Source organism: Tachyglossus aculeatus, chromosome X1 (assembly GCF_015852505.1).
Source record: "Tachyglossus aculeatus isolate mTacAcu1 chromosome X1, mTacAcu1.pri, whole genome shotgun sequence".
Lineage (NCBI taxonomy): Eukaryota > Metazoa > Chordata > Mammalia > Monotremata > Tachyglossidae > Tachyglossus > Tachyglossus aculeatus.
Window position 1 is genome coordinate 110,167,721 of NC_052101.1, and position 24,549 is coordinate 110,192,269.

The 24,549-nt window shown below is 47.5% G+C and overlaps 1 protein-coding gene and 2 non-coding genes across 6 annotated transcripts in view; 1 reads left to right on the top strand and 2 right to left on the bottom strand.

Annotated features, from left to right (window-relative positions):
* Positions 1-24,549, bottom strand: part of RFX2 (regulatory factor X2) — a 182,068-nt gene that overhangs the window by 99,703 nt on the left and 57,816 nt on the right. For 3 of the 4 annotated variants that reach the window (XM_038740367.1, XM_038740368.1, XM_038740366.1), the window contains exons 2-3: positions 4,349-4,461; positions 97-186 (exon numbers count right to left, since the gene is read on the bottom strand). In XM_038740367.1, the coding sequence (XP_038596295.1) occupies positions 97-186; positions 4,349-4,456 (198 nt within the window). In that variant the 5' untranslated portion in view covers positions 4,457-4,461. The remainder of the gene's footprint in view (positions 1-96; positions 187-4,348; positions 4,462-24,549) is intronic. The other variant, XM_038740369.1, reaches the window with a different exon arrangement.
* On the bottom strand, positions 1,902-2,039 carry LOC119919999. Its single transcript, XR_005447771.1, has one exon. It is a non-coding gene; the product is annotated as a small nucleolar RNA SNORA7 (small nucleolar RNA).
* LOC119920025 lies at positions 19,407-19,544 on the top strand. The gene has a single exon (XR_005447796.1). It is a non-coding gene; the product is annotated as a small nucleolar RNA SNORA7 (small nucleolar RNA).

Consider the following 24,549-nt stretch of genomic DNA (forward strand, 5'->3'; position numbering starts at 1 on the left):
CTCTACAAGGATGCTATTAATATGAGAGAAGTAACCCAAAAAAGCTTTTGAAATATAAAAGTGTCATCCAAATTCAAGGCATCATTTTATAATTACCTGCTGCGGCACCTGCTGAACTCGGGGTACAGGGATTTGCTGCATATGTGCAATTTTAGGAGCAGACTCAGAAGACTGGATCAAAACCCTCTAAAACGAAAGGGAGCAAAATGATGTTTAGACTCAATATTAGAGTTAAGCTCTAAAGAACAGTGGAGAGCTATAGTTTCCAAACGAGCACTTAATGAACCCACTCTCAAGCACTAAAGGTTAAACTTTCATCAACAAAACTTGAAGAAGTGCACACCTCCACACAGCACTTCAGATGGCAGGGCTCGGCAGCGTGCTTAGAGAAGCAACGTGGCTCAGTGGAAAGAGCATGGGCTTTGGAGTCAGAGGTCATGGGTTCAAATCTCGGCTCCGCCAATTGTTCAGCTGTGTGACTTCGGGCAAGTCACTTAACTTCCCTCATCTGTAAAATGGGGATTAAGACTGTGAGGCCCCCGTGGGACAACCTGATCACCTTGAAACCTCCCCAGTGCTTAGAACAGTGCTGTGCACATAGTAAGTGCTTAATAAATGCCATTATTATTATTATTATTATTATGGCAAAACTTAACAACAGATGCAGCAAATCCCCACAGTTCAGTAGATGTCATGGCAGCTGAGAGGAAGTTTGGTCTAATAAGAGTTTGGGAGTTGGGAGACCTGGGTTCTAGCCCCAGCTCTGCCTCCAGCCTCTTGTGCGACCTTGGGCAAGTCACTTAACCTCAGTTTCCTCATCTGTAAAGTGGGGATAATAATACCAGCCTCTCTGTTCCTCATAGTAATGTTGTGAGCATAAAATGAGATACCTGATGTGAAAGCACTTTGGAAAAATTACAGCACCATGGTAATATTTTTATATTACATTATTATATTATGTAGTAATAATAAAGAAAACTAAATGGAAGTGGTTTGCCATCCAATTTTCAGAGGATGAGACTAAACTGATATGTGAAATCAAGCAGAGACAGCTGTAAAAGCACACAAAAAACCAATAAATAACATATTATGTACAGGCTGAGATTGAAGTGTGATGCATAGGTGGGGCAGAAATCAGGAAGTAGAAAGAGGAAAAAGGAGGAGGATGTTAAGAGCATCATGGAGAAGGGCACTGAAATAAAGGGCTGGGACTATTCATTGGGGAGCTATCCCTTCTAGACGGTAAGCTCCTTGTGGGCAGGAATTGTGTCTACCAACTAATAATAATAATAGTATTTGCTAAGTGCTTACTACGTGCCAGGTACTGTACTAAGCACTGCGGTGGATACAAGCAAATTGGGTTGGACCCAAAATCCCACACGGGGCTCACCGTCTTAATCCCCATTTTTGTCTTGTTTTATGCCATCCAGTCATCTTCGACCAATAGCAACGCCATGGACACATGCCTCCCCTAATAATAATAATAATAATATTTGTTAAGCGCTTACTATGTGCAAAGCACTGTTCTAAGCACTGGGGAGGTTACAAGGTGATCAGGTTGTCCCACAGGGGGCTCACAGTTTTAATTCCCATTTTACAGATGAGGTAACTGAGGCACAGAGAAATTAAGTGCCTTGCCCAAAGTCACACAGCTGACAGTTGGCAGAGCTGGGACTTGAACCCATGACCTCTGACTCCAAAGCCAGTGCTCTTTCCACCGAGCCACGCTGCTTCTCCCAGAACACCCCACCTCCATCTGCAATCATTCTGGTAGTGTATCCATAGAGTTTTCTTGGTAAAAATACAGAAGTAGTTTACCATTGCCTCCTTCCACGCAGTAAACTTGAGTCTCCGCCCTCGACTCTCTCCCATGCTGCTGCTGTCCAGCATGGGTGAGTTTTGACTTTAGCAGATTGCCTTCCATTCTCCACCCACTGCCTAAGCTAGGAATGGAGTGGATATGCCTCTGCTTAACTCTCCCTCCCATAGTCGAGACTGGTAGAGTACCGGGAACTCTCCAGGTGTGACCCTGGGAGGGAATCCCCATTTTACAGATGAGGTAATTGAGGCACAGAGAAGTGAAGTGACTTGCCCAAGATCACCCAATAGACAAGTGGCAGAGCCGGTATTAGCACCCAGGTCCTTCTGACTCTCAGGACTGTGCTCTATCCACTAGGCCATGCTGCTTCTCTAACTCTATTGTATTGTACTTTCCCAATCACTTAGTACAGTGCTGTACCTCGCTCTCGCCTGTCCCGCCATCGACCCCCGGCCCACGTCATCCCCCGGGCCTGGAATGCCCTCCCTCTGCCCATCCGCCAAGCTAGCTCTCTTCCTCCCTTCAAGGCCCTGCTGAGAGCTCACCTCCTCCAGGAGGCCTTCCCAGACTGAGCCCCTTCTTTCCTCTCCCCCTCGTCCCCCTCTCCATCCCCCCGTCTTACCTCCTTCCCTTCCCCACAGCACCTGTATATATGTATATATGGTTGTACATATTTATTACTCTATTTATTTATTTATTTATTTATTTTACTTGTACATTTCTATCCTACTTATTTTATTTTGTTGGTATGTTTGGTTCTGTTCTCTGTCTCCCCCTTTTAGACTGTGAGCCCACTGTTGGGTAGGGACTGTCTCTATGTGATGCCAATTTGTACTTCCCAAGCGCTTAGGACAGTGCTCTGCACATAGTAAGCGCTCAATAAATACGATTGATTGATTGATTGATTGATTGCTGTGCACATCCTAAGTGCTCCAAAAACACCATTGTTTGACTGATTGATTGTGATACTTAGGAGCCCTTCAAGTGACAAGTCAGAAGCAGTATAACTACTTACAAATAGAGTAACACCCTACAGCCACCCCCAAGGCTTTATGTATCTATACCCCTCTTCAGTACTAACATATATATTTATATTCACTCATTCAATCGTATTTATTGAGCTCTTACTGTATGCAGTGCACTGCACTAAGTGCTTGAGTATGCAGTCAATTCTTTATTCTGATAATTCCTCCTACCATATTCACTGTACTCCCTAGTTGATGTTTATTCTTCCTACTTGAGAGACAGGCATATCCGTCTCCCCCAATAGATCGTAAGCTCCTTGTGAGTAGAGAACACATCTTTTGCTCCTTTTGTACTTTCCCAAGTGCTTAATACAGTGTGTCACCCTCAATAAATACCTTTACTACTATTCTGAACGGCATAGTTTCTAATGCAATCCAGAAAGAAGAGGTTCTTTTTGAGTAGAAGCTTACTGCACACAGTAAGCGCTCAATAAATACGATTGATTGATTGAGAGGCTTGGGAGACAAAGAAGCAAAAGTGAAAACCGTGCTAAGCCCTATAAAAAATAAAGATGTCAGCACAAGGGGCATGATGTAATTGCGGACTGATTGATTAATGGTCCCACATTGCAGTTAGAGGCAAACTCGCCCATTGATCAGTGGGGTGATCTTTGAACATGAAGGATGATTATCTATGAAGATAGAAGGCAAAACTGATGCATAATTACAACAGTGAACTCCATTAATTTTGATGTTAGAAGTCAATCTTGGCTGACAATTGATTTTCCTCCCTTTACATGTTCAAGTATATTTAAAGAATCAAATGGATGATTCAAAACTAACTTGATTTGGTTTTTCTCCCTTTCTTAAAAAAGCGGTATTTGTTATGTGCCAGGCACTATTCTAAGCATTGGGATAGATACAAGGTAATCAGGATGGACATTGTCCACGTCCTCATTTTGCAGGTGAGGGAACCGAGGCCCAGGGAAGTCAAGTGATTTGCCCAAGGTCACACAGCAGACATGTGGCGGAGCTGGGATTAGAACCTCATCCCTCCCCCACTCTAGACTGTAAACTCGTTTTGGGCAGGGAATGTCACTGTCTATTGTTGTACTTTCTCAAATGCTTACTACAGTGCTCTGCACACAATAAACACTCAATAAATCCCTCTGCTCTACTCCCCTCCCCACCCCACAGCACTTATGTATATATGTACATATTTATTATTCTATTTATTTTAATAATGATGTGTGTATATCTATAATTCTATTTATTTATATGGATGCTATTGATGCCTGTCTACTTGTTTTGCTTTGTTTTCTTGTCTGTCTCCCCCCTTCTAGACTGTGAGCCCGTTGTTGGGTAGGGATTGTCTCTATTTGTTGCTGAATTGTATTTTCCAAGCACTTAGTACAGTGCTCTGCACACAGTAAGTGCTCAATAAATACCATTGAATGAATAAATGACTCCCAGGCCTGGGCTCTAACCACTACGCCACGCTGCTTCTCAACGAAGACATCCTTGAAGGCAGTGGGAAGCAACAATGCTGCTGGGGTTACAGTACCTGCTGAGAGGCTGGCACGGGCTGTACTACTGGAGCCTGTACTGAAGCAGCTGAACGGAGTGCCACAGAGGTCATCGAATCTGTACCATCCTCTGAATTCTGCATCATCAGGTCTAAACAAAGTATAAAAGGCAGAGTGAGAGAGGACTTAGCTACTGTGCAGGGTCTAATCAGGACCAAAAGCAAGAAAAGTTACTACGAGAAAAAAAAAAGGCGGCAGAACACTACTCATTTAGAGCTAAGAGGCTCTAAAAGTAGAAACCCCGCTATTACTGTTCAGGTAATGAAAAAAGTAATGTTGCACAATTGTTCCACAGAATAAAGACTGAGGAAGGAGAGGAGGGGTCAGAGAACATGCTTCTAAATATAACACCCCCCGCTACTCCCACAAAAAAATAGCACTGGGAAATTATTGTGTTGCAGAGCTACTCCTCAATAGGAAGGCAATCGTACGGGAAGTCCAAAGAACAAGTTTCTGGCCTTATCAATTTTATCTCATTTAACTAATTGCCCTAAAGAACTGACACAGAAATTTACCCATTAAAACAAAAATAGCATTTACAGGCACTCCAAACTGCAACTCTATTTCCCTAAAAGAGAAATTTGCAGTATTAGGAAATATTGTATTGTTATGGTATTTGTTAATTGCTCGCTATGTGTCAAGCACTGTTCTAAGGGCTGGGGTAATAATAATAATAATAATAATAATAATAATGATAATGGTGGCATTTGTTAAGCGCTTATTATGTGCAAAGCACTGTTCTAAGCACTGGGGGGGATACAAGGTGATCAGGTTGTCCCACTTGGGGCTCACAGTCTTAATCCCCACTTTACAGATGAGGTAACTGAGGCTCAGATAAGTTAAGTGGCTTGCCCAAGGTCACACAGCTGACAAGTGGCGGAGCTGGGATTCGTACCCATGACCCCTGACTCCCAAGCACGCACTCTTTCCCAAAGGTTAATCAGGTTGGATGCGATCCTTATCCCCCATGGGGCTCACAGGCCAAGTAGGGGAGAGTACAAGTATTCAATCCCCATTTTACAGGTGAGGAAACCGAGGCACCAAGAATTATCAGAATAATCTCAGAATGATAGAATTTGAAAGGAAGATCTCTGTTTTGGTCTTCTTGCTTCAGGCAGGAGCCAAGAGGGAGGTGAGTTGTAGTTTTTATTTTTCTTCAAGGAGGGCTTATGTGAGAAAATGGACCTTAGAGCTTCAGGGAGAAAAACTTCACTTCTTTATATGATGAATACTTCTGTCATGTTTTGCACTGGTCAGACTTTATTGGTCAGTTTTGGTTTCCACACTTTAAAAAATATGTAGAGAAACTGGAGAGGGTCCAGAGAAGAGGAAAAAACTAAATTAAAATGCAATGGTTTCTCTTTCCACAGCTACTGTATATTTTAATAGTATTTTAAAGCACTTACTATGTGCTCAATAAATGATGATAATTGTGGTATTTGTTAAGAGCTTACTGTGTGTCAAGCACTGTACTAAGCACTGGGGTAGATACAAGATATAAGATCAGGTCCCGCATGGCCCAACTGTGAGCCCCTCGTGGGACAACCTGATCAACTTGTATCCTCCCCAGCGCTTAGAACAGTGCTTTGCACATAGTAAGTGCTTAATAATGCCATTATTATTATTATTATCAAATAGGAGGAAGAACAACTATTAGATCCCCATTTTTGCAGATGAGGGAACTGAGGCACAGAGAAATGAAGTGACTTGTTCAAGGTCACACAGCGGACAAGAGGCAAAGTTGGGATTAGAACCCAAGTCCTCGGACTCCCAGGTTCGTGCTCTTTTCACTAGGCCATGCTGCTTCTCGTCCTATTGATTGATTGATTCTGTTTCCCTTCTTCCTCTAATAGGCAGTAGGATAGGCAAGGTGGAAAGGTGGAAAGAGAAGCAGCGTGGCTCAGTGGAAAAGAGCCCGGGCTTTGGAGCCAGAGGTCGTGGGTTCAAATCCCGGCTCTGCCACTTGTCAGCTCTGTGACTTTGGACAAGTCACTTAACTTCTCGGTGCCTCAGTTCCCTCACCTGTAAAATGGGGATGAAGACTGTGAGCCCCCCGTGGGACAACCTGATCATCTTGTAACCTCCCCAGCGCTTAGAACAGTGCTTTGCACATAGTAAGTGCTTAATAAATGCCATTAAAAAAAGGCTGAGAGATATAGTACTTCCTGTGGAATTCCCATGGAACTCAGCAGGCTGGACAGTACTGTCACTGCTGGGACTGGGATGGAAAAACTAGGCTCATGCTAAGTACGGGTCGGGGGCTGCCCAACTTCCTCAACTTCCCCTCGGCTAATCGGAGAAGCAGCATGGCATAGTGGATTGAACACAGGCCTGGGAGTCGGAAGGTCATGGGTTCTAATCCTGGCTCCATCACTTGTCTGCTGTGTGACCTGGGGCGAGTGACTTCACTTCTCTACACCTCAGTTACCTCATCTGTAAAATGGGGATTGAATCTGTGAGCCCCATGTGGGACAGTGTCCAACCTGATTGGCTTGTACCCCAGTGCTTAGTACAGTGTATGGCACATAGTAAGTGCTTAACAAATACCACAATCATTATTATTATTATTATTATTAATCCCCTCCCCCAGCTCCTGGCCAGTCTTAGCAAATGCCCACATGCTACTGGGGTAGTCCCATGATGGACAGCCTTGAAGCCCAGGGTGAGGAGTTTCTGCCTGATGCGCAGATTGATTGGTAGCCACTGGAGATTTTTGAGGAGGGGAGTAATATGCCCAGAGCGTTTCTGGACAAAGATAATCCAGGAAGCAGCATGAAGTATGGATTGAAGTGGAGAGAGACATGAGGATGGGAGATCAGAGAGAAGGCTGATGCAGTAGTCCAGACGGGATAGTATGAGAGCTTGAATGAGCAGGGTAGCGGTTGGGATGGAGAGGAAAGGACGGATCTTTGCAATGTTGTGGAGTATATTTGGAGACAGTTATTGTCAGTCCCCTCATCCAGCCTAAACAGCTCTCCTTCCTTTAACCTCACCTCATAAGAGCCTGTCCCATCATTTACACCTATTAGCGGAGCTCCCTCTTGGCAATAACCACTCCAGGCAAGCCAGCAGCTTCTTGCTGCTTTTAAGTCTCTAAGTGGAGGCATTAACCCGCAGGCCAGGCTACTAGGTTACTGACTTGTCTCTCTGAGCCAGATGATGGCTGGTCTGGGAGTGCTGAAGAGGAGAGGGTGGATTAAAGGTTTTTGCTTTGTTTTGTTTTGTTTTTCCAGGGGGAACTCAGGCCTCATTAGAGGCTCTAAGTGGTTTGATCCAAGTGTAAGGGTGGGGAGGAGGGCGGGCCTTGCATCTGTTCACTCAGTCCATTCTGCTGAGTTGGGGGGGGCGGTGGGGGAACCTCAAAATCACTCTCATGTGAGGAAAGGTCTCAAGCAAAATTTTTAGTCACGCCCCTGAAATTTTAGCAACGCCTTTCCACTGTAACAAGCTAAAAAGGATTGCCTATATCAACATTTTGGAAAACCATGAAACAAACATAAAGCTATCCTCCTCAAGTGAACTCCCTCTGTGAACCACTGTTTTGGCAGGACAGAGAAGCATGGGGATTCTGCTAGCTCTAGATTATGGCATAAATGAATGAAACTGACTGGACACAAAGGGAAGAAGACTTTATTTACACACAAATATGCTGGTAGCCAAGTAACCAATAATGATTGGAAAGGAAAGGCAGAAAATGCTGAGAAAAAATTCTGGCCTTCATTCCTGGCTCTTCCAGTGATTCATGGTGACCTTGAGTAATATCTCCTCTATGCTTCTTTCTCCACTTGTTAAATAGAGATACAGGTACAGAGAAGTTGAATATTGGCAAACCCTTGTACGTTTTTTTGCTCATTTCTTTTTTATGTATTTAAGTGCTTACTGTGCCAGGCACCGTATTAAGTGCTTTGGTAGATACAAGCTAATCAGGTTGGACACAGTTCACGTCCCACATGGGGCTCACAGTCTCAATCCCCATTTTATAGATGAAGTCACTGAGGCACAGAGAAGTGAAATGACTTACTCAAGGTCACATAGCAGACAAGTGGCGGAGCCGGGAGTAGAACCCACGACCTTCTGACTCCCAGGCCGGTGCTTATCCACTCTAACACACGAAGGTGTGTTAGATATTTAAGACACAAAAAATTTTAATCATAAATCACAGACTGGAAGGGAACTAGTCTTTTCATTCATTCATTCAATCATAATACTCTATCCTAATTCTCCTTGACCTCTCAGCTGCCTTCGACACTGTGAACCACCCCCTTCTCCTCAACACGCTATCCAATCTTAGCTTCACAGACTCCGTCCTCGCCTGGTTCTCCTCATCTCTCTGGCCGTTCATTCTCAGTCTCCTTTGTGGGCTCCTCCTCCCCCTCCCATCCCCTTACTGTAGGGGTTCCTCAAGGGTCAGTTCTTGGTCCCCTTCTGCTCTCTATCTACTTTCACTCCCTTGGTGAACTCATTCGCTCCCACGGCTTCTACTATCATCTCTACGCTGATGACACCCAAATCTACATCTCTGCCGCTGCTCTCTCTCCCTCCCTTCAGGCTCGGGTCTCCTCCTGCCTTCAGGATATCTCCATCTGGATGTCTGCCCGCCATCTAAAACTCAATATGTCCAAGACAGAACTCCTTATCTTCCCTCCCAAACCCTGTCCTCTCCTTGACTTTCCCATCATTGTACACGGCACTACCATCCTTCCCGTCTCAGAAGCCCGCAACCGTGGTGTCATCCTCGACTCTGCCCTCTAGTTCACCCCTCATATCCAAGCCGTCACCAAAACCTGCCGGTCTCAGCTCTGCAACATTGCCAAGATCCGCCCTTTCCTCTCCATTCAAACCACAACCTTGCTGATTCAATCTCTCATCCTATCCCGACTGGATTATTGCATCAGCCTCCTCTCTGATCTCCCATCCTCCTGTCTCTCCCCATTTCAGTCTATACTTCATGCTGCTGCCCAGATCATCTTTGTGCAGAAGTGCTCTGGGCATGTTACTCCCCTCCTCAAAAATCTCCAGTGGCTGCCAGTCAACCTACGCATCAAGCAAAAACTCCTTACCCTCGGCTTCAAGGCTGTCCATCACCTCGCCCCCTCCTACCTCACCTCCCTTCTCTCCTTCTACAGCCCAGCCTGCACCCTCCGCTCCTCTGCGGCTAACGTCCTCACTGTGCCTCGTTCTCGTCTGTCCCGCCATCGACTCCCGGTCCACGTCCTCCCCCTGGCCTGGAATGCCCTCCCTCCGTACATCCACCAAGTTAACTCTCTTCCTCCCTTCAAAGCCCTACTGAGAGCTCACCTCCTCCAAGAGGCCTTCCCAGACTGAGCCCCCTTTTTCCTCTCCCCCTCCCCATCCTCGCACCCTACCTCTTTCCCCTCCCCACAGCACCTGTATATATGTTTGTACAGATTTATTACTCTATTCATTTTACTTGTACATATTTACTATTCTACTTATTTTGTTAATGATGTGCATCTAGCTTTAATTCTATTTGTTCTGACGACTTGACACGTGTCCACACGTTTTGTTCTGTTGTCTGTCTCCCCCTTCTAGACTGTGAACCCGTTGTTGGGTAGGGACTGTCTCTATATGTTGCCAACTTGTCCTTCTAAGCGCTTAGTACAGTGCTGTGCACACAGTAAGCACTCAATAAATACGATTGAATGAATGAATGAATTGAGCACTTACAGTATGCAAAGCACTGTACTAAGTGCTTTGGGAGAGTACAATATAACAATAAACAGACACATTCCCTGCCTACAATGAGCCCAGAGTCTAGAGGGGGAGGGGTCCAGCTCCTCTTGGGCGATCTAAAATAGATGATTATATTCTTTTCCCCTTAAGTGAACATTACAATTAGTATCATTTTCAAGTGTCTAAAACAATTGTTTTTACATGCGCATATTTTTCTATTTAAAAACGCTCCTGGGACAGAGATTCCTTAAGCATCTTCTATAACCACAGGTAGACGCCCGGGACTCCGTTCCCGAGAGGCCCTCCCGCCCGCCATCACACCGCGTTGCCCCCGCTGCTCCCGGAAGGCTCCTCTCCTCATAGCGCCGCCATAGACGCCCGGGACTCCGCTTCCGAGAGGCCCGCCCGCCCGCCATCACACCGCGCGGCCCTACTGCTCCCGGAAGGCTCCTCTCCTCAGAGCGCCGCCATTGACGCCCGGGACTCCGTTCTGGAGAGGCCCGCCCGCCCACCCGCCATCACACCGCGCGGCCTTGCTGCTCCCGGAAGGCTCCTCTCCTCAGAGTGCCGCCACAGATGCCCGGGACTCGGTTCCCGAGAGGCCCGCCCTCCCGCCCGCCATCACACCGCGCGGCCTTGCTGCTCCCGTAAGGCTCCTCTCCTCAGAGCGCCGCCATAGACGCCCGGGACTCCGTTCCTGAGAGGCCCGCCCGCCCGCCATCGCACCGCGCGGCCTTGCTGCTCCCGGAAGGCTCCTCTCCTCAGAGCGTCTCCACAGACGCCCGGGACTCCGTTCCCGAGAGGCCCGCCCGCCCGCCCGCCATCACACCGCGCGGCCTTGCTGATCTCTGAAGGATCCTCTCCTCAGGGCGCGCCACCATAGACGCCCGGGACTCCGTTACCGAGAGGCCCGTCTGCCATCACACCGCGTGGCCCCCGCTGCTCCCGGAAGGCTCCTCTCCTCAGAGCGTCTCCACAGACGCCCGGGACTCCGTTCCCGAGAGGCCCGCCCGCCCGCCCGCCCGCCATCACACCGCGCGGCCTTGCTGATCTCTGAAGGATCCTCTCCTCAGGGCGCGCCACCATAGACGCCCGGGACTCCGTTCCCGAGAGGCCCGTCTGCCATCACACCGCATGGCCCCCGCTGCTCCCGGAAGGCTCCTCTCCTCAGAGCGTCTCCACAGACGCCTGGGACTCCGTTCCCGAGAGGCCCGCCCGCCCGCCCGCCATCACACCGCGCGGCCTTGCTGATCTCTGAAGGATCCTCTCCTCAGGGCGCGCCACCATAGACGCCCGGGACTCCGTTACCGAGAGGCCCGTCTGCCATCACACCGCGTGGCCCCTGCTGCTCCTGGAAGGCTCCTCTCCTCAGAGCGTCTCCACAGACGCCTGGGACTCCGTTCCCGAGAGGCCCGCCCGCCCGCCCGCCATCACACCGCGCGGCCTTGCTGATCTCGGAAGGCTCCTCTCCTCAGAGCGCGCCACCACAGACGCCCGGGACTCCGTTCCCGAGAGGCCCGTCTGCCATCACACCGCGTTGCCCCCGCTGCTCCCGGAAGGCTCCTCTCCTCAGAGCGTCTCCACAGACGCCCGGGACTCCGTTCCCGAGAGGCCCGCCCGCCCGCCCGCCATCACACCGTGTGGCCTCCGCTGCTCGCGGAAGGCTCCTCTCCTCAGAGTGCCTCCACAGACGCCCGGGACTCCGTTCCCGAGAGGCCCTCCCGCCCGCCATCACACCTCGTGGCCCTCGCTGCTCCCGGAAGGCTCCTCTCCTCAGAGCGCCGCCATAGACGCCCCCTGCTTCCACCCCCACCCACTTAAGCGACCTTCCTTCTAGTGCCCCCCAACCCCCCTTCCCGGTCCGGTCCTGACTGACTCCCCCCCCCCCCCCCCCGGGAAAAAGGCCCTTGTTAGCACCAAGTTACATTACTGACAACCACATTCGCACCTACTCAGCCTTCCTGTCCCGCCATCGACCCCCGGGCCACGTCCTCCCCGGGGCCTGGAATGCCCTCCCTCCCCACACCGCCAAGCTAGCTCTCTTCCTCCCTTCTAGGCCCTACTGAGAGCTCACCTCCTCCAGGAGACCTTCCCAGACTGAGCCCCTTCCTTCCTCTCCCCCTCATCCCCCTCTCCATCCCCCACATCTTACCTCCTTCCCTTTCCCACCGCACCTGTATATATGTATATATGTTTGTACATATTTATTACTCTATTTATTTATTTTACTCGTACCTATCTATTCTATTTATTTGATTTTGTTAGTATGTTTGGTTTTGTTCTCTGTCTCCCCCTTCTAGACTGTGAGCCCACTGTTGGGTAGGGACTGTCTCTATATGTTGCCAGATTGTACTTCCCAAGCGCTTAGTACAGTGCTCTGCACATAGTAAGCGCTCAATAAATACGATTGATGATGATGATGATGATGATGATGACCGACCGGCTTCAGCTCTGTTCCGCTCAAACCTAGCTCCACGGGATCGTGGGATCTGCAAGCAGGGCTCCACCCTGCAGAACTCCAACTCCGCAGCGCTAAATTAGCCTTGTTCCTCTTGACTTACTTTACTGTCACAATGCAAAAAAAGAAAAAAAGAAAAAAAAAAAGGCCAGTGACATCTTCTGATCACACGGGGGCGCTGTGCAGCCAGCCTGCCTGCCAGCCTGCCTGCCAGCCGGCTTTGCTTTCAGTTGAACATATCATCATCACCAATCGTATTTATTGAGCGCTTACTATGTGCAGAGCACTGTACTAAGCGCTTGGGAAGTACAAATTGGCAACATATAGAGACAGTCCCTACCCACCAGTGGGCTCACAGTCTAAAAGGGGGAGACAGAGAACAAAACCAAACATACCAACAAAATAAAATAAATAGAATAGATATGTACAGGTAGAATAAATAAATAAATAACATACCCCTTCACCCTCTTTTTCACCATTTTCTCCCCCAAAACCTAGTCCCAGAGACCACTGGGAGGCGGGGCTTGGCCACCAGGACACCAATGTTGGCCTCCTGATTTCCAACCCCCCAGTTCTGAGTCTGATCTAAACCCAGTGGGTTGAACAGCACAGTAATAAAATTGGTTTTTCTAGGCCAGGAAGCAAAATGAAGATTCCGACCGCTAAAAGTACGGCCCAACCTTGGCAAATGGGAGAACAGTGAAAGGATGGAGGGAACAAGAAGAGAGGGAGTGTGGCCTGAGACTTCTGGTTGAGGTGCTCGCCCGTAAGTAGGGTGTGCTTAATAAATGGCCGTAAAAAAACATTACTGCCTTCGTCTACGACCAAGTCGGCCCGCTGTTGGGTAGGGACCGTTTCTATATGTTGCCAACTTGTACTTCCCAAGCGCTTAGTACAGTGCTCTGCACACAGTAAGCGCTCAATAAATATAATTGAATGTGTATATATGTTTGTACATATTTATTACTCTATTTATTTATTTATTTATTTTACTTGTACATATCTATTCTATTTATTTTATTTTGTTAGTATGTTTGGTTTTGTTCTCTGTCTCCCCCTTTTAGACTGTGAGCCCATTGTTGGGTAGGGACTGTCTCTATATGTTGCCAACTTGTACTTCCCAAGCGCTTCATACAGTGCTCTGCACACAGTAAGCGCTCAATAAATACGATTGATGATGATGAATGAATAAAGGTAAATTTGTCACTGCTGTGGGTCAGGATGGGACTGATCGAGCTCAGGGCTCCCTGAGAAGATTTACTTCCTTTGTCTCTCCCAAGCACTTAGTACAGTGCTCTGCACAAAGTAACTCCCTCCTCAAACCCCCTGTCCTTCCACCTCCCCCACTCCCCCATCTGTTGCCCCTATTGACCTGGCCACCTACTTTATTGACAAAATTGAAACTATCAGGCATGAGCTCCCTATCTTTCCCAGCAGTAACTCAAGAGGAGATCTCCTGCCTTCTCTCAAAATCCACGCCCCCCCCCCACACCTGCGCATCCGACCCCATTCCTTTACACCTGCCCCTCCCTTCTCCCCTTCCTAACCACCATCTTCAACTGTTCACTCTCCAGTGGTTTCTTCCCTACTGGTTTCAAAGATGCTCATGCTCCTCCAGAGCAGCCGGAGGAGGAGCCCCAGCCGGAGCCCCACCACCGTGGCCATGGCCTAAGCCATCAACATCAAGTACATCAACATCGGGGACACAGGTGTTGGAAAATCATGCCTATTGCTACAGTTTACTGATAAGAGGTTTCAACCAGTACATGACCTTTCTATCGCTGTAGAATTTGGTGCTTGAATGATAACTATTGATGGAAAACAGATTAAACTTCAGATCTGGGACACAGCTGGCCAGGAGTCCTTCCGTTCAATCACAAGGTCATACTACGGAGGGGCCGCAGGGGCTCTATTAGTGTATGATATTGCAAGGAGGGACACCTTCAACCATCTGACAACATGGTTAGAAGATGCTCGCCAGCATTCCAATTCCAACGTGGTCATTATGCTTATTGGAAATAAAAGTGATTTAGAATTTAGAAGAGAAGTGAAAAAAGAAGAAGGTGAAGCTTTTGCAGGAGAACACGGACTTATCTTCATGGAAACTTCAGCTAAGACTGCCTCCACTGTAGAAGAGCCCAGCCCGCACCCTCCACTCCTCTGCTGCTAACCTCCTCACTGTACCTCGTTCTTGCCTGTCCCGCCGTCGACCCCCAGCCCATGTCCTCCTGGAATGCCCTCCCTCCACACATACGCCAAGCTAGCTCTCTTCCTCCCTTCAAAGCCCTACTGAGAGCTCACCTCCTCCAAGAGGCCTTCCCAGACTGAGCTCCCTTTTTCCTCTCCTCCTCCCCATCCCCTCCACCCTACTTCCTTCCCCTCCCCACAGCACCTGTATATATGTTTGGACAGATTTATTACTCTATTTATTTTACTTGTACATATTTACTGTTCTATTTATTTAGTTAATGATGTGCATTTAGCTTTATTTCTATTTGTTCTGACGACTTGACACCTGTCCACGTTTTGTTTTGTTGTCTGTCTCCCCCTTCTAGACTGTGCGCCCGTTGTTGGGTAGGGACCGTCTCTATATGTTTCCAACTTGTACTTCCCAAGCGCTTGGTACAGTGCTCTGAACACAGTAAGCGCTCAATAAATATGATTGAATGAATGCTAACCTTCTCACTGTACCTCATCTATCCACCTCATCTATCTTGCTGCTGACCTCTCGTCCACCTCCTTTCTCTGGCCCGGAATGCCCTCTCTCTTCATATCTGACAGACAGTTACTTTCCCCCCTTTCAAAGCCTTACTGAAGCCACATCTCCTCCAAGAGGGCTTCCCTGACTAAGCCCTCTTTTCCTTTTCTTCCACTCCCTTCTGCATCGCCCTGACATGCTCCCTTTATTCACCCTCCCTGGCAGCCCCACAGCACTTATGTACATATCCATAATTTATTTGTTTGTATTAATATTTTTCTCTCCCTCTAGACTGCAAGCTCGTTGAGGGCAGGGAATGTGTCTGCTACATTGTTATATTGTTCTCTGCATACAGTAAGCGCTCAGTAAATACAATTGATTAAATAATTGATTGAATAAATCCCATTGAATGATTGATTGATTTATCATTGGGTCCTTGAGATCCTAAACCATCTCTAGCACACCCCTGGAAGATTGTTTGGTACTTGCCTCTCCCTTCATCTCTCTCCTCACCACCCAGATCCCTCTCCATCCCCCCGTCTTACCTCCTTCCCTTCCCCACAGAACCTGTATATATGTATATATGTTTGTACGTATTTATTACTCTATTTATTTATTTATTTATTTATTTTACTTGTACATATCTATTCTATTTATTTTATTTTGTTAATATGTTTGGTTTTGTTCTCTGTCTCCCCCTTCTAGACTGTGAGCCCACTGTTGGGTAGGGACTGTCTCTATATGTTGCCAACTTGTACTTCCCAAGCGCTTAGTACAGTGCTCTGCACACAGTAAGCGCTCAATAAATACGATTGAATGAATGAATGAACCCGGTGACTATCCAGTCATTCATTCATTCAATCGTATTTATTGAGCACTTACTGTGTGCAGAGCACTGTACTAAGCACTTGGGAAGTACAAGTCATCCATCCAGAATGGACCCAAACAGTCCAGGATTGAAAAATCATTTGGAGTCCACAAACATCTTGGACTCATCTTGGAAGCAGCATGGCTCAGTGGATAGAGCAGGGGCCTGGGCGTCAGAAGGTCATGGGTTCTAATCCCGGCTCCGCCACTTCTCTCCTGTGCGACCTTGGGCAAGTCACTTCATTTCCCCAGGCCTCAGTTGCCTCATCTGTAAAATGGGGATTGAGACTGTGAGCCCCATGTGGGACAGGGACTGTGTCCAACTCGTTTGGCTTGTATCCACCTTGGCACTTAATACAGTGCCTGGCACATAGTGAGGGCTTCAAAAATGCCTCTATTAATATTATTAACTTGTCAAAAATTGGAGGACATGATGGCAATTGAATGCTGACACCCCCATCCACCATTTTCAACCTCTGCAGGTGTCAGTGCCTCTCCCTGACGGGGCAGCCCCTGAAGAGTTTCATAGAAATTCCTATCTTTTCTGGAAGGAACCTACAGAGAAGCAGCGTGGTTCAGTGGAAAGAGCCCGGGCTTTGGAGTCAGAGGTCATGGGTTCAAATCCCGGCTCCACCAATTGTCAGCTGTGTGACTTTGGGCAAGTCACTTAACTTCTCTGGGCCTCAGTTACTTCGTCTGTAAAATGGGGATTAAGACTGTGAGCCCCACGTGGGACAACCTTGATTACCTTGTATCCCCCCTCAGTGCTTAGAACAGTGCTTGGCACATAGTAAGCGCTTAACAAATACCAACATTATCTTCTAGACTGTGAGCCCATCTTCTAGACTGTGAGCCCGTTGTTGGGTAGGGACTGTCTCTATATGTTGCCGACTTGTACCTCCCAGGCATTTAGAACAGTGCTCTGCACATAGTGAGCACTCAATAAATGCGATTGAATGAATGGATGAGTTGAGGTAAACCTATACTAACCTTTCAGAGAAACTGTTTCTCTCTTTGATAAGCTTCTGGATGAGCTATTGCAAACTCAGATTGGATCTACTGAGAAGCTAACTGAGAAGCAGCGTGGCCTAGTGCAAGGGGAATAGGACTGGGAGTTGGGAATAATAATAATAATAATTATAATAATTGTGGTATTTGTTAAGCATTTACTTTGTGGTAGACCCTGTTCTAAGTACTGGGGTGGATACAAGCAAATCGGGTTGGACACAGTCCCTGTCCCACTTGGGGCTCACGGTCTCAATCCACATTTTACAGAGGCGGTAACTGAGGTACAGAGAAGTGAAGTGATTTGCCCAAGGCTACACAGCAGAGAAGTGGCAGAGCCGTGATTAGAACCCATGGCCTTCTGACTCACAGGTCTGTGCTCCATCCACTACACCACGCATGAGTTAACTTTGGGAAACCTGGGTTCTAATCGTGGCTCTGCCCATTATCTGCTGTGTGACTTTGAGCAAGTCATTTAACCTCTCTGGGCCTCAGTTTCTTCATCTATAAATGGAGAGTCAATACCCACCCCCTTAGGCTCCAAGCCCCATCTGGGACAGAGACTGTGTCTGATCTGATGGCACTGTATCTATCCCCGGGCTTAGCACACAGTAAGTTCTTAACAAATACCACATTTATTACTGACCCTGATATTTCTTCAGGAAATAATGGTAAACTTGGTCCCTGCATACACAGCCATATGACAGGTTGATTCATACATTAATGTATGTATTTATTTGTACATTCAATGATCAAGTCAGCTACTTCATCCTGAAAAAATGGTCCTACTTCCTGCTATATTGTTCTTCCTCCAGCTCTACTATTTGCCCATAATTTTTGTCTGTCTCCCCCATTATACTGTAAACTTCAATGACAGGGTGTTTATTATAGTCTATTGAACTTTCCCAAGAATTTAGTCCAGTGCTTAGCCCTCATAGTTGTTCCAGAAAATATGATTCTAATGAATGTGCAGTGGTAATAATACGTGACTTGTTAGTTAGCTAAAATTGAGGGGATTTCACATGAACAGGTTGCAGCAATTCACCAAAGTTGAGCTGATTGGGTTTTGCCTGTAAGCTCCTATTCCCATGGGAGCCTAATTAGTCCAGACAGCTGCTGCCCAGGGCGCTCACTGCCCCGTGCTCATGCAACATTTTCGACTGCATTGATCCCCTGAGCCCAGAGAGATTCAGGGCATCGGTGACAGAACTATGGTTAAGTTCTTGATTGCTTTACTGATCACAGTGGATTGATGTTTTCCGGTCTCCACACTCTCTCAGCTATATTTAGAACATACAGTAGCCTAACTCAGGAGCTTTGGCACCTCCACGACTTTTGTTTTGCAACTATCATTGGTATATGACAAAGGTGCATGCTGTGAAGATAAACTCCTTTACCCACCCTTTAGCCTAGGTCCAAGGAATATTTTTTTTTTTTTGCTTGGGGGGGAGGGTACTTGTTAAGTGCTTACTATGTGCCCATGACTGTACCAAACACTGGGGTAGATTCATTCACTCATTCAGTCGTATTTATTGAATGCTTACTATGGTAGATACAAGCTAATCAGGTTGGACACCATCCACGTCCCGCATGCGGATCGCAGTCTTAATCCCCATTTCATAGTTAATGTAACTGAGGTCCAGAGAAGTGGTGACTTTTTAATGGTATTTGTTACTATGTGTCAAACACTTACTATGTGTCAAACACTATTCTAAGCACTGGGGTAGGTACAAGTTGATTAGGTTGGACACAGTCCCTGTCCCTCATGGGGCTCAGACATGCCCAAGGACACAGAGAAATCACTCAATCGACCAGTCAATTGTTATTTATTGAGAGCTTACTGTGTGGAAAGCACTGTATTAAGCGCTTGGGAGAGTACAACATAACAGAATTGGTAGACACATTCCCGGCCCACAACGAGCTTACAGTCTAGAGGTGGAGACAGACATTAAAATAAATTACAGATATGTACAGTGGGGCTGAGGGGGGCGGTGAATAAGAGGAGCAAATCAGGGTGGTGCAGGAGGGAGTGGGAGAAGAGGAGATGAGGGCTTAGGCAGAGAAGGCCTCTTGGAGGAGATGTGCCTTCAATAAGGCTTTGAAGGTGGGGAGAGTAATTATCTGTGGGTTATGAAGAGAGAGGGTGGTCCAGGCCAGAGGCAGGACGTGGGCGGGAAGTTGGCAGTGACATAGACGACAGCAGACAAGTGGTGGAGCCGGGATTAGATCCACGGTCTTTCTGACTCCGAGGCCTGGGCTCTACCCAAGAGGTCATACTGCTTCTGTTGGATTTGAATGTCCCCGGGGCCCATGGTTCCTCTCAGGACCTCACCTGGAGAGTTTCCAGTACTCTACCAGCTTCGGCTATGGGAGGGAGAGTCAAGCAGAGGCCTACCCATTCCATTCCTAGCTTGGGCAGTGGCTAGCAAGTGGAAGGCAATCTGCTCCAAGTCAAAACTCACCCGTGCTGGGCAGCAGTGGCATGGGAGAGTCGATCAGGTTTACTGCGCAGAAGGAGGCAATGGTAAACCACTTCCGTATTTTTACCGAGAAAACTCTATGGATCCACTGCCAGAACGATTGCAGATGGAGGTGGGACATTCTGGGAGAGATGTGTCCATGGAGTCACTATTGGTCAGAGATGACTTGACAGCATAAGTCAAGACAAGGGGCCCAAGGGAAGCTACAATTGTATTCATTGTGGAGTTGTCTGCTGTCTTCTTTGGCAGCTGTTGATGTCACTAGTGGACTGAGCACTGGAGTAAGAAAGAAGGAGAAAGAGAAGCAGGGGGCCCTAGCGGGCCTGGGACTCAGAAAGACCTGGGTCTTAGTCCCGGTTCTGACACTTGTCTGCTGTGTGATCTTGGGCAAGTCACTTCACTTCTCTGGGCCTCAGTGACCTCACCTGGAAAATGGGGATTGAGACTGTGAGCCCCCTGTGGGACACGGACTGTATTCAACTTGATTAGCTTGTATCTACGCCAGTGATTAGAAGAGTGCCCGGCACCTAGTAGGTGTTTAACAGATACCATGAAAAAAGATGTATCTCTGTAATCACTAGATGGACATTCACCTTCAAAATCACTAGATAGACAGTCATGACTTTTGGGCACACTACACATCAGCACCTTGGGGGTTCCCGCAGGCTCTGAAAGTTTTGCCAGAAATTCGTGGACATGAATCCTCTCCTCGCCAGAAAGGGTAAGATCTCTCCTCAACTGAATAAGATAGGTCCTGGTGGCCTCTCCAGCTCATTGGGCTTGAGTAATCCCCAGCATAAAAGCTCTGAGGCTTTCCCCCTAAATTCAGAAAGAAGTCTCCTAGTCAATTCAAAGGGGGTGAGCGAAAGATGGGGCTCTCCCCCAATAAGGTGAGCCGTGTCCCTGAAACAGAAATGCACAGGCCAGCATCACTTCGCAACAAAGTTCATCCGGATCTTTACCGAGGATGTCTGCTTTGAGGGTACACTCATGGTCTCCCTGCTCGCAGCTGTGTCCGATTTCTAGGCTCTAGGAGAGGAGTTAGAAAAACTTGGGGGCCTGTGTAGCCTAAGCCCTCATTATACAGAACAGGCTTAATTCCTGTATTATGTCACACTGGGACTACAATGCAATTAAGTCATTCACTGGTACAAATCCCTGGTTTCCTAGGGGCTTTGGAGTGGCTCACAGGCTTGGGATTAAGGTGCTTGGGACAGAATCAAAGACCCTAGGGCAGCACAGCTTGACAAGCTCATTAAACCTACTCTCGGAGGCTATACCTCAAGTGTAGTTGGGTTGTCGTGCCCCGTGGAGGCCGGGCCTGCCCCTAAAGCTTTGTGTGTCGTTCATGTTTCTGCCAGGCTTTCTTCATTCTATGGTTTTCGCTGGATGGAGATCCAGATTGAAAACCTGATGATCCTTGCCTCTCTGAATGGCCATCATTTTCAAGCGTATTTTTAATTTAAGTCTCAAGGTGCCCTTCGGTCTCCCCCTCTACAATGTGAGCTGGTTGTGGACAGGGAATGTGTCTACTTATTGTTATACTGTACTCTCCCAAGCGCTGAGTACAGTGCTCTGCACACAGTAAGCTCTCGATAAATGCGATTGCATGAATGAATGGATGGAGAGCTGAATCTCCCTGGGAAACCAGCCCAAGATGAGGACTGTTTGGAAGGCTAGACTCCATCCCTGCCCTCAAGAAGCTGACGACCTAATAGGGGAGAGATGAGATTATTGTGTGTGGGAGTGACACACACACTCACATTTTATTTCAAAAATGAGTTGAGGGGTCACAGATCACGCTGGGCGTTCAGGAGCCAAAATTAATTGGGAAAACCTCATCAAGCGAGGACCTCTGAAGTGTGATTTCAAGGAGGGGGAAAGTGGTGTAGAGAAAGTCTGTTCCGCAGCATAAAGGCACCTTGAACAAAGAAAGGCTCATCGGCCCTCAGTGGAAGCCTGGGTGGGGGAACTCTAGGCAGCCAAGCTTGAATGGAATGGAGATCAGTGGGCTGCTGTAGGAGGAGATAAGAGCAGATAGGTAGAGGAGGGCCAGCTGGTGGCAAGCTGCTTGCACTCAAGTAACCTGATCTAAATAGCAGGAGTGAGAGAGTTTGACAATTCAGCAGTGAGTCAGCTAACCCACAGCACCCTCATGCAAAACATGAAGTTATGCATGTGCTTCAGCAGGGGCCAGGCACCAGAGCTGCCCGACTTGCCCTGGGGCCGCCTCCCCTACTCACCAGCTCTTGGGGATGACATATTTATGGTGGGGGGGGAGGGTTAGGGTGCAAGGACAGGCCTCCATAGCAGAATTAAGCTGCCTTCCTTTGGCATCCCACTTGAGAGGGGGACCAGATAGCTTTTCAGTTGCTTTCCAGTCAATTGCTTCTCCACCCACAGTTGGCACCCTTGGGTTTCAAAGGTGGGGTAATGAGGTGAGAGCATACACACTGCCCACTGGAAGGCAAGTGCTCACCTCCTGCTCTTTACAGCTATTTCCAGAGAAGCAGTGTGGCCCAGTGGAAAGATCAAGGGGGTTGAAAGTCAGAGGACCTGGGTTCTAATCCTGGATCTGCCACTCACCCGCTGTGTGACCTTGGGCAAGTCATTTGACGTTTCCGTGCCTCAGTTTCCTCAACTGTAAAATGGGGATTAAATACCAGTTCTCTGTCCTACTTAGGCCGTGAGCCCCATGCGGGGCAGGGACTGTATCCGGCCTGAATAACTTGTATCTACCCCAGTGCCTAGAACGATGCATGACCCATAATAATGATGGTATTTGTTAAGCGCTTACTGTGTGCCAAGCACTGTTCTAAGTGCTGGAGGGGATGCAAGGTAATCAGGTTGTCCACACGGGGCTCACAGTCTTACTCCCCATTTTACAGATGAGGGAACTGAGGCACAGATAAGTTAAGTGATGTGCCCAAAGTCACACAGCTGACAAGTGGCAGAGCCGGGATTAGAACCCATGACCTCTGACTCCCAAGCCCCTGCTCTTTTCACTAAGCCACGCTGCTGGCCCATAGTAAGTGCTTAACAAATACCATAATAACAATTATAAGTGGAGTCCTCTCAGTGTGGTGGATTAGGATGTGTGTGACTGTGCCTACATGACTGCATTAGGCAAGGAAGAAACTGGCATGCATCTTCTCATTACCCACGCCAGTGACCTTTCCAACTTCCCCTCCTCCTGTCATCATAGCCTTATCCGTGGCACTGAAAATTCCGCGGAATGCTCAAATCACAAACACCCAAAACCTCGGGGCTCCACTAGGAAAAGCCTGATGTTAGGAGGAAATATTAGATAAAAGTTAAAGTACAAACCCTACAAAGGAAAAACAGCTAATTGGAGGAAAAACAGCTAAAATGAGCCAGGGTAACTTCTGAAAAATGACCCACCCCAGTACAGTCCCTGAGCTGGAATGAATCTCAAAATAACTCGTGAGAGGGCAAAATAGCCCTTCATGTAAGACGGATTTCTTTTTTAAGGGACTACATGATTCTATCCCAGAGCAATTCCATTGTAGCCTTTAGCACTAAAGCTCTACAGCAGGGGAGAAATGCATTTTTTTTTTGTATTTGTTAAGCGTTTACTAAGTGCCAGGTGCTTTACTAGGCACTGGGGGAGATACAACCTAATTAGTTTGGATACAATCCATGTCATTCATTCCATCATATTTATTGAGCGCTTACTGCATGCACAGCACTGTACTAAGCACTTGGGAGAGCACAGTACAACAATAAATAGACACATGTTCCACATGGGGCTCAGAGTCTTAATCTCCATTTTGCAGATGAGGTAACTGAGGCACAGGGAAGTTAAGTGATTTGTTCAAGGCCACACAGCAGACAAGTGACGGAGCTGGAATTAGAACCCAGGTCTTTCTGATTCCCAGGCCCCGTGTTACGCATTTTAGTTCTAGTACTGGCAATTATAAATGGTTCTCAATTCCTGCATCTGTTTAGATCCAAGACTGAAATTTATTTTGTGAGCAATGCAACAAGGAAATCACTTAATAATAATAATGACTGTGGTATTTATTAAGTTCTTACTATGTGCCAGGCACTATACTAAGCACAGGGGTGGATACAAGCAAATTGGGTTGTACACAGTCTCTGTCTCACATGGGTCTCACAGTCTCAGTCCCCATTTTACAGATGAGGTAACTGAGACACAGAGAAGTAAAGTGACTGTCCAAGGTCACCCAGCAGACAAGTGGCAGAGTGGGGATTAGAACCCATGACTGGAAAGAGCATGGGCTTTGGAGTCAGAGGTCATGGGTTCGAATCCCGGCTCCACCACATGTCTGCTGTGTGACCTTGGGCAAGTCACTTAACTTCTCTAAGCCTCAGTTCCCTCATCTGTAAAATGGGGATTAAGACTGTGAGCCCCGCGTGGGACAACCTGATCACCTTGTATTCCCCCCCCAGCGCTTAGAACAGTGCTTTGCACATAGTAAGCGCTTAATAAATACCATCATTATTATTATTATTATTATTATTCTGACTCCCAGGCTTCCCAACAGTCTGCTGATACAAACTGAGAAAACGTTGCTTTGAGCTCTGTAGTTTCAATATTCACTGAGACAGGGGTTACAGACACCACTACAACACCAAAAGGAAGGTAGATAGACACACAGAAAGTAAAATCAGAGTTACTTGTGGCATTCAGCTCCAGAGATCTGAATCTCCCTAGAAAAACAACCAAAGGTGAGGATCATGAAAAGCAGTATGGCCTAGTGGATAGAGCACAGGCATGGGAGTTAGAAGGACCTGAGTTCTAGTCCCGGCTCCTCCACTTGCCTGCTATGTGACCTTGGGCAAGTCACGTCACTTCTCTGTGCCTCAGCTATCTCATCTGTAAAATGGGGCTAAAGACTTTGAACCCTATGTGGGACATGGACTGTGTCCCTCCTGATTAGCTTAGAACAGCACATAGTAATAACAAATACCATAAAAATTTTTTAAAAAAGA